Source organism: Melampsora larici-populina, assembly GCF_000204055.1.
Source record: "Melampsora larici-populina 98AG31 unplaced genomic scaffold MELLAscaffold_35, whole genome shotgun sequence".
Taxonomy (NCBI): Eukaryota; Fungi; Basidiomycota; class Pucciniomycetes; order Pucciniales; family Melampsoraceae; genus Melampsora; species Melampsora laricis-populina.
Window position 1 is genome coordinate 135,040 of NW_006768799.1, and position 14,772 is coordinate 149,811.

Sequence of the window (14,772 nt, forward strand, 5' to 3'; positions counted from 1 at the left end):
AGATGTCACTCGGCTGCAGAGAAAGTCCAAGCACAAACTTCAGGTATGCTAATTCCAAAGGATTATATCTATATCTTGATTGTGCAGCTAATTCACATATGTAATCTTCAGATGTCTCGACTAGCACTGCTAAAGACTTTGAAATCAACTATCGATGTGATGTTGGTCAATTTCCCGAGAACGAGGCTTTTGAAGCCGCAGCTATGTTGACAAAGGAGCAAAACAGACTCAATCTCTTGCTTGATCAAACACCGGATACTCTTGATGGCGACGTGATTCAAAATGCAGCAATGTCTATCTCTAACCTGCTCAACTCCAGTGGTACGTTCTAATCATTTTTATAATGTGATTTGATCTATTGACTGAATCATAACTTATACGATAGATGAGCCTGACAACCCAACAGGTCCTACTTGGACAGCTGGAGACGAAGCTTTGTTGAGTCTGATTGACGGCCACAAACTTCACCACAAAAACGTACTTGAAATAAGAAAACGACATGACAGTCAAGTTGCAAAAAATAAAGGCAACGACCGAATGTTGACTGACCTCGATGACTTAAAACGTGATCTCAACTCAACTACTAATGATGGTAGCATGAAACCTAGTGCTTGCTCGAAAGCCATAGCAGTATTTATGAAGTCTTTTTCTGGAACTCCAGCTGGCGCCGCACGTCGACACCGATGGAATATGCACATAAAGATCAATCTCTCTGGGATTACTACAAACACCAGCACAGATCGAGCTTTGGACATGCAGCAGTTATTTGATGGAGGATCTATTGGTGTTGAAAACCCAATTGAGGCAGGTAAATTTATCATCAGCATCAAAAACAATGTACGTTTTTACTTTTGATGCAAAATGTAATCATTGCTGACGTTTCAAGATTTCTTTTATGGGGTTCAGACACTACATCTTGCACGTACAATAGTTGTATATGAGCACATTGCTGGAAAACACGCATTTGTTACGAGTGCTACTTCGAGAAAAAAGCTATCACATGTTGGTGTACAAATATTGCACTATAAACCATGGTTACCGGTGGCAACGGCTACTCAGGAGTCTGCTCCTGACACGTGGACCTATGCTCTACTAGACACCCCGGACATCCTCTACGTCTTCAAGCCCTCTGATGGATCAAACTTCGCATTGGTTTCAGAAGGTTGTTATTCAATCCCGTCGGTCATCCGCGAGATGCTCCGAGATATTGACATTCCCAAGCTTATACAAAGGTACAAGCAAGAAAGACAAAAATTGAAGTCAATTGCTCATGACGGAGAAGATGAATAGATGCATCATTTTTGTTCTTTTGTCTATTTCTTTAACATCTTTATTTGATCACACTTTTGATCCAATCACATTCCTTGTGAACTCACATTCCTTATGAACTCACAATCCTTACAATCCTTGTAAATTACATGCTTGCTATGAAAAAAATCATAATCAAAAAGTTTTCATATGCCTAAATTTGCTTTTGATTGCCGCTGCAGCCGCGAAACCCGGGTCAGCGGTGTATTTAGTTGGGCGGGCCGGGTTCCAGCCTCGGGTAGCTGGATCCCGGCCCCGAGTAGTGACGCTGCCCAGGCTGGGTGAGGTTTGTGACGAAACACGTCGGAATCAGGGAATTTTTTGGGAATCGACCGGCGTTGAGGTGCCCCAACGTCGGAAATCTCGTCACATACCTCAGTAGGCGCATTCCTGGGTCCTTCCTCCATGCTCTGCTCCCCACCAAACATGGCTTCCTCGTCTTCGGAAGAATCTTATTCATCTTCTAGTCCCACATCTCCCCCGCAAACAACTTCAGGCCCTGTTTTAACGCCTTTTCAAATCCATCCATCATCTCTTAGTTACTACTCAACACCGATTGTTTCACCATACCACGCAGCAGGCCTTCCACAAGGTTCCTTTGGATCTTCACTCAATTCGATGGTCTCACTTTCCCAACAAACAAACCAATCAGTCCAAGACGGCGGGAAGCGTTCTTCCAAGAGAGCTTCGGCCAAAGACGGAAAAACTCGGTCATCCTCATCTCGGAAGAGTCAAGGCCGCCATTGGTGATCCTCGTCAAAAAAACCTACCAAGAAAACTGCTAAAGCCGACCCAAAAACAACAGCAAAGACCAGAAAGCCACCAGTACGATGGGACAAAGATCAAAACGAAAAGGGCGAGACCGCCATCGAGCTTCTCTTGAATTGGATTACCACCTATGGAAATTGGGCACGATATAAGTCCAAGGGCCACGGCAAGAGAGAATCCGCCGAGGTTATTGTTGCGTACTTAGAAGAGAAAGGGATTCACGGCCGAGATTGGAAGAACGTTCAAGGAAAGGTGGGTCTTAGAGTCTTTGGACGCTACAAAAGAATGATGATTGATGTGCTATTATGTTCAAGATTGCGGAACTTGAAAAAGACTTTACAGATGCTAGCGATTGGCTCAGACAGACCGGTCAGGGTGTAATGGCATCACTTGGAGAGGAACAAGCTAAAAACGGGTGGACGGAGGATAATCCCGAGTATACAAACAGAAAGAAGTTTCTGATCGATGGTGAGTTTGACTCTCCAACACCGTCTGTGATTGATTCTTTTCACCTAGCCATTCCTTTGTTGTTTCAGATTATATCAAGAACCACAAATGTAAGTACTTCAAGGAGTTGGAGCCGGTAATGGGAGTTCGCGACAAGGCTACACGACTCTCGGCAGCAAGCAGTACCCTCCCCCCAAACCCTGAAAGCTCTTTAGACTGTTTGGGCTTAAGTCAAAAACGAGATTCGATGCAGGTTGAGGAAATGGACACTTATGAAGATGAATCCGGTACGGGTACTCATAAGTTAAACAAGTCAGTTTTGAGTCCACGTAACGACGATGATCACTCTCAAGCCTCGAATGATCAATTCCACCTCCGTACTCATCAAATCGAGGATGATGACTTTGATGTGTCTAATGAGGATGTTCGGCGTCTTCTGGATGATGATCCAGATTTGTTAGGTATGTAGACTCACAGTAGATAAATTGAATTATCATAGCTAATTTCAAATGCTTTGTTTGTAGAAGTCAAGAGCGTTGAGACTTCTACAAAGAAGAACAAATCGATCCAAAAGGCTTATAGTACAACGTCGCTCTCTTCTACCTCTACGCGGAAAGCTCACAAACCTGGAGCAGATACCCAAGTGGTCCGTCTATTGGAAGGTCAGGAGTCGAAAATCAACTCGTCCATTTCCAAAATCGAGGAGGTAGTCCTTGCTTCAGAACGCAAGGACAACCACATTGGCGAAGCTCTCAAGGATCTCGTGCAGGCCCTAAAACCCAAAAAGGATCCTCGTTCGTTGTTATCTGAAGAAGAACAGGTTGACCTGGCAAGACTTGACATGAAAAATCAACATCTGAAAATCGAGGCCGCTGAAATTGAGGTCAAACGCGCAAAACAAAGTATGAACTTGGAGTTTGCTGCAGCAAGAGGTAAATTCATTGCTCAGCTTATGAAGGATAATGGCTGGACTGTGGAACAAGCGAAAGCAGTCGCGGATGAGGTCTTTGTAGCGCCTGATAATTAGTAAGATAATTAGTAAGTGTTTTAACTTTATCTTACCTCGAAGATCAAAACTTGACTTTTAAATGATATGTTTTCAGACTTTAAGACTTCGTCTCTGGTTTCAAATGGTCCAATTTCAATATCTACATTATTATAGGTCTTGTTTGCGTTTTCAAGATATCGTGATGTTTGTCGTTTCGTTTTCAAGATCTTGTTGTGTTTGTCGTTTTTGAGCTATTACTGTGCAAAGTGACGTTAGGATATAAAAGCTTCCTAAAAAAATGGCAATTGTTGGAAGTGTCTTTCAGACAGTTTGCAAACTTCTCATCTCGCTTTCAACCTTGTGATTGTTTTCAGCGGTTGTTATTTAATTTTGTCTCTCATATAGCAAGATGAAGTGTCTCGACAGTGAAATATATTTCCACTATCACATCGTTTCAACAGAAGCATGTACAAAGTGAGGAAAATCATTACAAGTTTTTAAGACCTTTGTAAATGTTCATATAATTAATCCGGAACAAAAACATAGATTTGGTATTAATCTTCATGAGTCGCTACAAAAGCCTCAAAAAGAGCATCTCTACGAAAGGAAGTTCTACCATTATTTAAATCATTTTCAGTCTCGTCAGAAGGTAAGTTTGGTGGAGGTCTTCTTTGTCTAGACACGTGAATCAGACCCTCTTCGATTGAACCAAATTCTGCATGCCATATTTCGCCATTTGCTGTTAAATAGTTATGTAGTATGATACACGCTCGTATCCACGCATTAGCTCGTTGGGCACTTCGCACGTTCTTGATTAGGATTCGGAGTTCCTTAAGTGACTGAAAACGTCCTTTGAACATTCCAATTGTCTGTTCGATGGCCACTCTCAATTTACTTAACTCTTCATTAAAAGCTTCCTGATGCGACCTGAGTTGTTGACCTTGTCCGCGTTTAAAGGGTGTAATGACATGATCAGAGACCGTGTAACCGGAGTCAGCAAGGATGTAGTCGTTATCCGAAAGGAATTCTTCCGGGCTGTGGTAGAGCTGTTTGTCAAGTTTGTAATTAGCTGTGGGCCAAAAAGACACATCTACGAGATGTCTTACCGGGGTGGAACGATAAACACGTTGATCATGAGCAGATCCACACCATCCCAACTCATAGTATCTGATTTTTTTGTTTATGTCGCAGACCAACACCAGAACCGCTCCGATACGCTATGGATTTCAACCCATTTTGGTATCGGAGCGGAGTAACCGCTATGAGATCACCAATACTCAACCGATATTTTTTTTAAAAAAATATCACAAGGTATCGGAGCGGAAGGTATTTTACCGCTCCGATACCGCTATATATCGCTGCTATAAGGGCTAAAAGGCATATTGAAGTGCCCTCAGACCCTTCCCATATCGGAGCGGTCAGACCGCTATTGGTTTTCTCGCCTTGGGATGGCGGAGCGGAGCCACCGCTACGTATAGTGGTCAATATAGCGGTGTAAAAACCGCTCCAATACCGCTCCGATACCGCTATATGTTGCGGAGCGGTTCTGGTATTGCGCAGACCAACATCACATTGAACGCGTAGAAGTTCTTTTGAGTCCAGTAGTCCTCCGGATTCTTGACAGGCGCCATCGCAAGTGGAATCAAAGTGCCGTCCATGAACGCAACCGAGTCTTTAAAGGTACCGGATTCGAGTTGAGTCTTCAAATGCTTGCGCTCTTCTTCATGGGGCCAGCGGACCCAATCCTTCTCAATTTCTAAAATTGCATACACACAACGATTTGTCCAGTTTTGTACACTACCCTCTAAGTGGAAGAAATCAATGGTTTTAATCTTCATTGAGATGAATAAAGAACCAAAAAAGCGACTCACCTGAAATGTGAAACATATAAGCAAGATGATTGTGGTCACCACCGTTTCCCGAGCTACCAAGATTCGCAAGTGCAACTAAAAGCTGCCAGGCTACTGGCACCTGTTTGTTCGGAGATAAATTTTGAAACACCTTGCTACCCTGAATCTTGTTAACCAAGTCCCAAAATCGATCCTCACTCATTCGAGCCTATATGAGAAAAGTCATCAGCAAACCCCTTCCAAGCTGCCCAAATCTATAAGGTGGAAACTTGCAATTCCTACAAAAGATTGAACCCCTTCCCAAATTCTATGAGGGAATGCTGCATTTCTCAAATCTTTACGTTCACGTGATAATCGGTCATGAATGTATCGAGTTGATTGCAAAATCTTCAGAGCTTCTTGAAGACGATCCACTTCGGAGTCGGCAATTTGGCGCAAACGTCGTCCAAGGAGCACAAGTCGGACGCTTTCAGCCCTTGCTAAATGATACTCAAGAGCTGCAAGTAACAGAATGGCCAACGGTCGTCTGGTATTGAAGTCGTCATCAAAGTTGTCTAACTCGTCGATATTGCCTTTGGGATCACCATCGGTCTCCGCATTGAATTCACGCTGTGCAACGAGTGCTTGAAGACATCGGAGGATGAAAAGACTCTCCGCATCCTGTTCCCGCTGCAAAGCCAGAGTAGCCACCTGCAGTTGTGCCGTACGATTTGTCTCATTTAGTGACCGGTGTATGGAGTGTTTCAGGAATCGACGACGGGATGTTCGAACCATGGCAGTAAGCTGAAGCCAGAGATAGTTGAGTAAAATATGTGGTCGAGAAATACGGACGTAGATGAGAACCATGCGAATTAGAAGAAAAAAATTGAGGATGAGGTCCTCCACATGGAGTCTAGATGGATGTGATGAGTGGTAAGGGGACTCAAAAAGTAAGTACTACGAGCTGATCTGGGTCAAACCTCAAGGGCTTATGGCTGGGGCATTCAAACATGTCTGATTTGTCAGGAAGTCAGAAAGTCAGAACACACCAAAATTTGGTTTTCTGACGTTCTGAAAAAACCTTGGAAAATTTTCCAATTTTTTTCTGAATTTATATTTGTATACCATAAATGTCACTTATGAAACAAGTGAGCAAGTATAACAACAAAAAGTGAAATGATTGAATTAGAGTTGAGGTCTGTTGATTGTAAACTATCATGTGATGAATTTTCAATGATCTCATTGAAAGTACAAGTACAAAAACTATCTTGCCTATGTAAGATAAGTAGAACCATTTTGAGAATGCACCGAGGCAGTGGTGCTAGGTATAGACCAGACATCAGAGTAAATATAAATATGATCAAGATGGCTTCACTTGATCTTATTCGAAATTTCCATGAAGTCTATTCGACGATACTTTGGGATAAGGAATCGCATCTGACCACTCCTGACCACTCACATCAGCTCACATCCCTATCAACTTACCACCTGGGTAAAAAAAGATTGAATACACTGAAGAAAACTTTGGAGTTGGAGTGAAGAAGTTTCGTTTTCTCTACTGATTTTCTCACAAATCTCAATGTCATCATGGTCAATGACTAAAGATCTAAATCACATCTTGTTGATGTTGTTCGTGTTGTGAAGTCAAAAGACAAAAAAATGAGACAAAAAAGATTCATCATAAATCAGTCAAATAAATTTTCACAAGGACACTAACAAGCAAAAACAAACACGATACATGGAAAGAGTGAAGTTTTTGGTTTGAGTACTAATTTTACAAGTAGAGAAAGAGAGAGAGAGAACAAAGAACATTAATAATGATAGTAGAGTAGATCTCTTATTTGTTTGAGTAGGCCATACAAAATATTGAATTGATATACACATAAAATTAAGTACTAAAGTGATACAACAAAAAGAGAATTAGAAAAACGAAAAAAAGCAACCTTCGATCTTTGATCAAGTCTAGACATGATCACAAGTATCTTTGCTACAGAAGTCATACAGAAAAATTCAGACCAAGATTCAGACGGGCATTCTCCAATTGAAAAAGTAAGATTATTAAAAAAAGATAAGATGGTTTGCTCAGACAGACTAACCTAAAAGCAACCTAATCAAGACACAAATCTAGGGAAATAAGATGTACTCATTTCGTAAGGCGAGTGAGCTCTTCCACAATCATGACCTACTAAAGGTGAACTAGGTAAACTTGCTCCAAATGATGATCCACTAGATAGTTTCATGTTAGATTCTATTAATCCGAGTACAGACAATGTCTTTTCTCGAATCGGATATGAAGACGTTGGTGAAAGAAGGCTTCTGTTGAACGATCTCGCCGCATGATTTGTATCGCTTGGTCTTTGGTCTGGCTGAAACAGTAAGATGGCCAGAGCTTGATAGAATAGGTGACTCGCCAAGACCTTGAGAGTGCGAAGCTTCCTTTTCGATTTTCACAATGGGGTTCGCAGGTTCTGCGATTTCTTCTTCTTCAAATACGCTACCGATAGAGAATCCTTCACTTGATGAGCCAAGCGAAGATGAAGTGGCGATCAACGGTGGAACGGCAGCAGTTTGTTTGAAACTGTTGGAGGTGGGCAATCCATGGGTACTGCTAGAGACCGACCGCCGAGCAAGATGACGATGTAAGGGTGAACATGAGGTGCGATTTACTGGTGATGGTTGACAAACAGCGGGGTTGGAAACAGTCTCGCCGTCCGTGTCGGGATTGTTGTCCTCCTGCACAGCGGCAGTGCTTGCCATTGAAGCTCCATCGCTTCCAAAAATCGTGTTTCTTCCTGCCAATGGAGAACTTGCAAAAACTGCCGAAGGACTAGTGATAGTGAATGCAGGGTCTAGAGTAGTGCGTGCGGCCGATGATCCAAATGGAAATTCTCCCACCGGAGCGGATGGTTGACGAAGAGTTGCTTCGCTGGATTGGAGCGCCCAGGTTCGGATACTGTGGTATAGATTAGGACGAGTGGCAGTTTGGACTTCATTCTGTTGAACTATCGAAGGAGAACTGATGGCGGATGACTGGAGGGATGGTTCGACGTTTCGATGTGATTCCCAATCGGAGAGAGCAGCATCGCGTAAACGTTGAGCCATTGACCAACCATTTTGGGCAGATGCCTCATCGTCATCCGAAGTCTCATCCTCCGGTTCTTCGTAATGAGGAAAGAGAACCGATGGTGAATAGGAAATGAAATCACTTGTAGTTTCAGTACGATAAGAGCTAAACTGACTACGTCTCAAGTTAGGCCGAGAGATCTCGACAGGAGGAGACGGATACATCTGACTCGGAAAATAGTTGGAGCTGGAAGGAAAATTATAAGAATCTTTAAGCCCAATGGTAGGAGAATCAGGGGTCGTGACGTGATTAATTGAAGGAGTGAGACTTGAGGAAACTAGACAAGGTGGAATAGAATGTGAAATCAAGTTGGGACTCGTAAAAGTAGAGAGATCAAGAAGTAGAGTAGGTGGTGAATCAGACTGAGTTGATTGACTACCATCAACACCTCTGATCACTATAAAAAATCAAATCAAAAATGTAAACCAAATGATAAGCATCTTTCTGGAGCGAGTGGGTTAGACAAGGCGGTGTAGGTTGAAATCAACTTAGTTACCTTGATCCTCTTCAACATCACCTACAGCTTCATTAAAGACTTTCTCGGTTGTAACATCTTGAACGGCCTCATAGAGAGAGTGAGATGATTGAACAGCTTGGGTCGCTTGAGTTGACATTCTGTTACCCTGCGCAAACATCTTTACAGTGGAAAGACACATTAAAAAATAAATTTCGCTCCGAGAAGAAGGAAGAGAAAGGAGAACTAACGACAGAAAAAGTCTTGAAGAATGGAAGATGAGATGAGATAGTCTATGAGAGTACTGAAAATGGACTGATCAAGTATGACAAAAGGGTAGATTGAGGCTAAAAATTAAATTAATTTTCGGCTGGTAAAGACTGGATAGATTGGATTGCAACGATGATAGCGATCAAGCACCAGATAAGAATAATTCTAGATTGAGGGGTGATGGGTGATGTAGAATCAGTGAATGTGATTGATTGAAAAAGTGAAAGGTGTTTGCAGAGCGAGTGTAGGAAGGAAGAAAGTATGCGGCTCTTAAATAGCTGTCTTTCAAATTCTAGGAACAGAAAATATCAGGGCACTCGGAGCGATCTTCAAAAAAGCTGAGCTCAACCACTGTCTACTTTTTTAATTGACAAAAACGTCATCTTCCATTTCCTTAACATCGGCCCTGTTTCTGATCCATCACATAATCATCGACTTCAATTCCCTTCATTCTAATCTGTCCTCATCAGTGATTTCTACTCGACCAAAGCGTACAATACGTTCACATCTTACGCACGGATGCAATTCCTACCATGCGAGGTAGATTGATTGATTAATCGAACTGGCTTTTTACAAGACATGCCTTCTTGTTTTATGACGTCAGTTTTGAACCAAGCTTGGCAATTGTGTTTACAGTTTGGTTCCTCGCAATCCGATGGCTGGAATAACGATAATATGCGGTCATACTCCCACCGTGGGCAAAAGCTTGTCACACTCACAAGTTCAACGAGTGTTGCTGTTGAGTTATATACGTGTGTTACATGACTAGACTAAAATATGTGTGTAGAGAGTTATGCTTGTAGTGTGATTAGGTTAGATTATCTTTTATAGTCTCGCTCCACCCGGTCTAATCCTTTCTTCACTATCGAAGATTGGTTTGGTTCTTGGACCGGGTGAAGCGACGAGCACTAACCTATAGCTTTAACAGGTTAGTAAACTATTGCAATACTATCGAAGATTGGTTTGGTTCTTGGACCGGGTGAAGCGACGAGCACTAACCTATAGCTTTAACAGGTTTTGAGTCCCAGTTGTGATACCAGCTGTGTTTGTTGTTGATGGTCAAGGTTATGCTCGAAATTTTTTAAGCTATCGTTTATCGATCAATCGATGCAAACCAGAGGTTCAAAGAAGAAAAACCCAGATCCCGTTAACAACAACGACACCCAAGCGCCCAAGAACACTACCAATCCCGATTCCGACTCCGATAAGGACGTTGACTTGCTACCCACAGGGCAAGAAAAGATAAATATCAAGTTAGAAGATTTAGATAACAGCTCCGTTTTAGTTTCAAGTTCAAAATATTCAGATTCAAAACCATTAGTTTCAAAAGTTTCAAATTCCGATATGTCTAAAGATCAGCCACCCCACCAAGAGGGTTATACCGGATGGAGTTTTATGCTTAAGATGCCTCAATTAGTACAAGGCGCAGTTACTCAACTCAACGAAACTGGTTCCAACTACCTAGCTTGGAAGAGTGACTTATATGTTTTAGTTGATCACATCACAAAAATCAAAGATTATTTAGATAAAGATCGAAGCACCGTACCAGGTGATGATGTTATTGTTTTAATGATTAGAACTTCTCTTTGCTCTGAACTTAGAACGCATGTTGTTGTGAGCGAATCAGCTCACATGGTCTTTAATAAGCTCAAAGCGATGTTTCATTTCCCGAGTCGATCTACTCACCTCACCTTATGGCAAGATATTTTACAGTCTAAAGTGGATTCATTGTCTGACATCCCAGCTCATATTAACAAGATCAAATCAAAGATAGAAGAACTACAACGTACTGGCTTCTCTTTCGATAAAGATTCTTTTCTCAGCATCGCTATGCAACTAGGTCTCCCTCCTACTTTCTCAAATGTCAATACGATTCTTGATTCTCGCTTAAGAAGTACCCCCGATAAGACGATCACTGGTCGCGAAGCTGAAGAGGCGATTCGATCGGAGACCTATCGTCTGGCTTCCTCTGCCGCCGACCCTTTACCTAGCTTTGCAGCCCTATCCTTCAATGAGCGGAACCATCAATACGGGACACGCTCGAAGTCTCAAGCTAGTATGCCGAGTCGTTCTGACTACCGGCGAGCCCCTCCATCACAAGGCTCAAACCAAACTCCCCAGTCTAAGCCGAACTTCAAGATTGGCCCGAACACCCCAGCCCATCTGAGGAACTGCTTTGACTGTGGCGCGTCGGGACACTGGTCTAAAACACCACAATGCCCTAAATCGCCAAACTACCAACCCGAGCTCTCCCAATCAACGTCTCGCGGTCCCTTCAGAGCAAACCTGGCTGATGCCTCTCAAGGATACGAATCCTCACCTCTTCCTCACTCGATCTACAGTAGTGAAGCATCTGTCACTGAGGATTGGAATCACGGCGATGCGATCCTCGATTCGGGGGCCACTCATCATGTCACCAACGAGGTGAGTGTTCTCATCAACTATTCCCCTCTCAGCAAGCCAATCCCACTACATGTTGCAACCGAGTCTGAAGGAAATTTTCTCACAGGAATCGGCTCATTAATTCTCAAGAGCGACTCGGGTGCACAAGTCATTATCAAAGACGTGTACTACTGTGAACGTGCTAAAGGAACTTTGGTGTCATTGGCAGCTTTGGTGGAGGCCGGATATGTTTTTTCTGTCATCAATCATGATTTGTGTTTATCAATTGGATCTCATCTCATCACTTCGAAATACAAGAACCGTCGCTGGTTGATTCCCGTACATACCGATCCTACCGTTCCCCATAAATCACTTGAGATTTTCTCATCTTGCCGCACGCGAGCTTTCACCAGAGAAGACAGTCTTGAGGCTTTGAAGTGGCACAAGAGATTTGGCCATGTAGGGTTGAGGGTGATCAAACGACTGCTAAGTAAGGAAATGGCAACAGGACTTCCCGAGCACATATTGGACGCCCCTTTCCAATGCTCTGACTGTTTACTTAGCAAGAGTGTTAGACATCAAACGCTGGGTCCGTCGGGAAGAAAACGGCCCCAAGCGCTTGAACTTATAGTTTCTGACATCTCAGGCCCTCATGATGATGAGTTTTTTGGTTATAAGTATATGATAACTTTCAGAGACGTAGCTACCACTTTTACGGAGGTCACGATAATGAAGTCAAGAGATCAAGCCCCTGATGCTTTCAAAGAATTCGTGATCAAGATGGAACGCCAAACTTCATTGAAGGTCAAGACACTACGAACCGATGGTGCCGGCGAATTTACCTCAGCTACGTTCCTCAATTGGTTGAAGTCTCAAGGTATTACGAAAGACAAGACTTTACCGTACGAACACAATCAAAACGGCTGTGCTGAACGATCGATCCGAACAGTGTCCGATATGGGACGAACGATGCTGATTTCCTCTAAACTCCCAAAGTACTTCTGGCCTTTTGCATACACCAACGCAGGATACCTCCACAACTGCTTACCTAATGTCAACACCGGCAACAAAACTCCTTGCGAACTACTGTTCGGCCAAAAACCGCATCTCGAAGGCTTACGCAACTTTGGCGAAGAAGCTTACGTTCATATACCTTCTGAACGACGAGGAAAGCTAGAACCACGGGCTCAGAAGTGTACTTTCATTGGTTATATCCCAGGAAGTAAAGGCTGGAGATTTTTTAATTTTGAGACTAAGAAGATAGTAGAATCATCAATGGTGGTTTTTACTGAAGATAAAGAACCCGTCTTAGGAGAATCAAATGACCAACAAAAATCTAAGGGTGATCTTCAACACATTCTCAATGCCTTACAACTCGGAAACTTCGATGCTGAAGAGGCAGTTATGCAACAGGATGCGCTCGTGGCTTTAGTAGAACGCACGATTCAGGAGGGTGATCCAACTATTCCGAAGACGTATAAAGAAGCAATGAACAGACCTGATGCTCATAAGTGGAGGGAAGCGTGTGAGAAGGAAATGAATCAATTTAGAGAGATGGAGGTGTGGGAGGTTTGTGAGCTGCCTGAAGGCCGAAGGGTAACTGACGCGAAGTGGGTTTTTGACATCAAGAGAGACGGCACGTACAAAGCCAGGTATGTGGCTCGCGGTTTCTCTCAAATCCCTGGAGTCGACTACACCGAGACTTTTGCACCAACTGCGACTTTTGCGGCATTAAGGATGATTGTGACAATTGCGGCAATGATGGCGTGGCCTGCGTTGGGATTCGACGTCACCGCTGCATTTCTTCATAGCGGGTTAGAAGAAGATATTTGGGTTAGGCAGCCGGCTGGTTTCTCTTATGGATCTATAAGAGCAGTCATGAAGTGTCTCAAAGCCCTTTATGGGACTAAGCAGGGAATGCGATGCTGGTGGAAATTCATATCTGACAAGCTTGAGCGGATGGGTTTCAAACCGAGTCAGTTCGACGGTAGCTTTTACATCTTGAGAAGAGGGAAGGATACTTGCTTGATCTGGTTACATGTAGATGACGGTGCTGTTACTGGAAGTAGTTTAGAGTTATTGAAGGAGATTGAAAACTTACTCAAGAAAGAGATCAAGATCAAGTGGGAAAACAGCTTAGATTCAATTGTAGGGGTGGATATAAATCGAACATCACTTGGAAGCTTTGAAATGTCTCAACCTAAATTAGCTCGACGAATCATAGCCGACAACGCCGACCTACTGTCTGTTCTAAGCGCTGAGAACCCACTCAGTGTGTCAACTCGTCTAGAAACCAATTTGACTGCTCCTCCGGTCGACGGGGGGAGATATCTTTCTATTATTGGGTCGCTTAGTTATTTAGCAGTGGGTACTAGACCTGATCTGTCTTACTCAGTTAATTACCTAGCCCGATACGCAAAAACTCCTCAAGATGATCATTGGAGCGCATTGAAACACTTATTGAGATATCTACGCAAGACGCAAGACATGGGAATTTTAGTCGAACCAAAGAAGAGTCAGTACTCGGCACCAATGGAGACTTTTGTGGATGCAAACTGGGGTGGGGAATTCGCACGATCATCTTATGGGCATGTTACAAGGTTGTTTGGGGTACCGGTAGCTTGGGTGGCAAGGAGGCAGGCGTGTGTGGCTACATCAACGTGCCATGCAGAGTTTATGGCGATTGGAGCGGCATGTAGAGATTCTGTTTGGTTACATTCTTTAGCGACGGATATGTTACCTGATTTAGAACCACCATTACTTCTGTGCGACAACTCCTCATCAGTGCATGTATCAAAAGACAACGCAGCAAATAAGAGAACACGACATGCAGAGAGGGAGTACTATTACATTAACGAACAACTTCATAAGAAGAAAGTCAATATCAAATGGATTCCAGCACAACAACAAGTAGCAGACATTTTTACAAAGTCACTGGGACCAACTAAGCATAAAGAAGCAGTTAAGATGCTGGGTATGAGTGGTAGCTGAACTATTTCTTTCAATTTTTAAAGATTACTATTTCAATTTTTTCTCAACAATTATTTTTTCATTTTTTGTTTTTGTGATCGGTGATTTTCGTCTAGTCCTGGGGGGGAGTGTTGAGTTATATACGTGTGTTACATGACTAGACTTAAATATGTGTGTAGAGAGTTATGCTTGTAGTGTGATTAGGTTAGATTATCTTTTATAGTCTCGCTCC

The 14,772-nt window shown here is 42.9% G+C and overlaps 3 protein-coding genes across 3 annotated transcripts; 1 reads left to right on the plus strand and 2 right to left on the minus strand.

Annotated features, from left to right (window-relative positions):
* Window positions 1-2,770: 2,770 nt before the first annotated feature.
* On the plus strand, window positions 2,771-3,550 carry MELLADRAFT_90101 (uncharacterized protein; the record flags this gene model as incomplete). The annotated part of the gene is made up of 2 exons (XM_007413122.1): window positions 2,771-2,984; window positions 3,048-3,550. The coding sequence occupies 2 exons, from the start codon at window positions 2,771-2,773 to the stop codon at window positions 3,548-3,550; spliced, it is 717 nt and encodes a 238-aa protein (XP_007413184.1).
* A 3,396-nt stretch (window positions 3,551-6,946) lies between these two features.
* On the minus strand, window positions 6,947-7,549 carry MELLADRAFT_117298 (uncharacterized protein; the record flags this gene model as incomplete). The annotated part of the gene is made up of 2 exons (XM_007413282.1): window positions 6,947-7,327; window positions 7,437-7,549. The coding sequence occupies one exon, from the start codon at window positions 7,222-7,224 to the stop codon at window positions 7,042-7,044; it is 183 nt and encodes a 60-aa protein (XP_007413344.1).
* A 32-nt stretch (window positions 7,550-7,581) lies between these two features.
* Window positions 7,582-9,078, minus strand: MELLADRAFT_65504 (uncharacterized protein; the record flags this gene model as incomplete). Its single annotated transcript, XM_007413281.1, has 2 exons — window positions 7,582-8,861; window positions 8,961-9,078. The coding sequence occupies 2 exons, from the start codon at window positions 9,076-9,078 to the stop codon at window positions 7,582-7,584; spliced, it is 1,398 nt and encodes a 465-aa protein (XP_007413343.1).
* Between the last annotated feature and the right edge of the window lie 5,694 nt (window positions 9,079-14,772).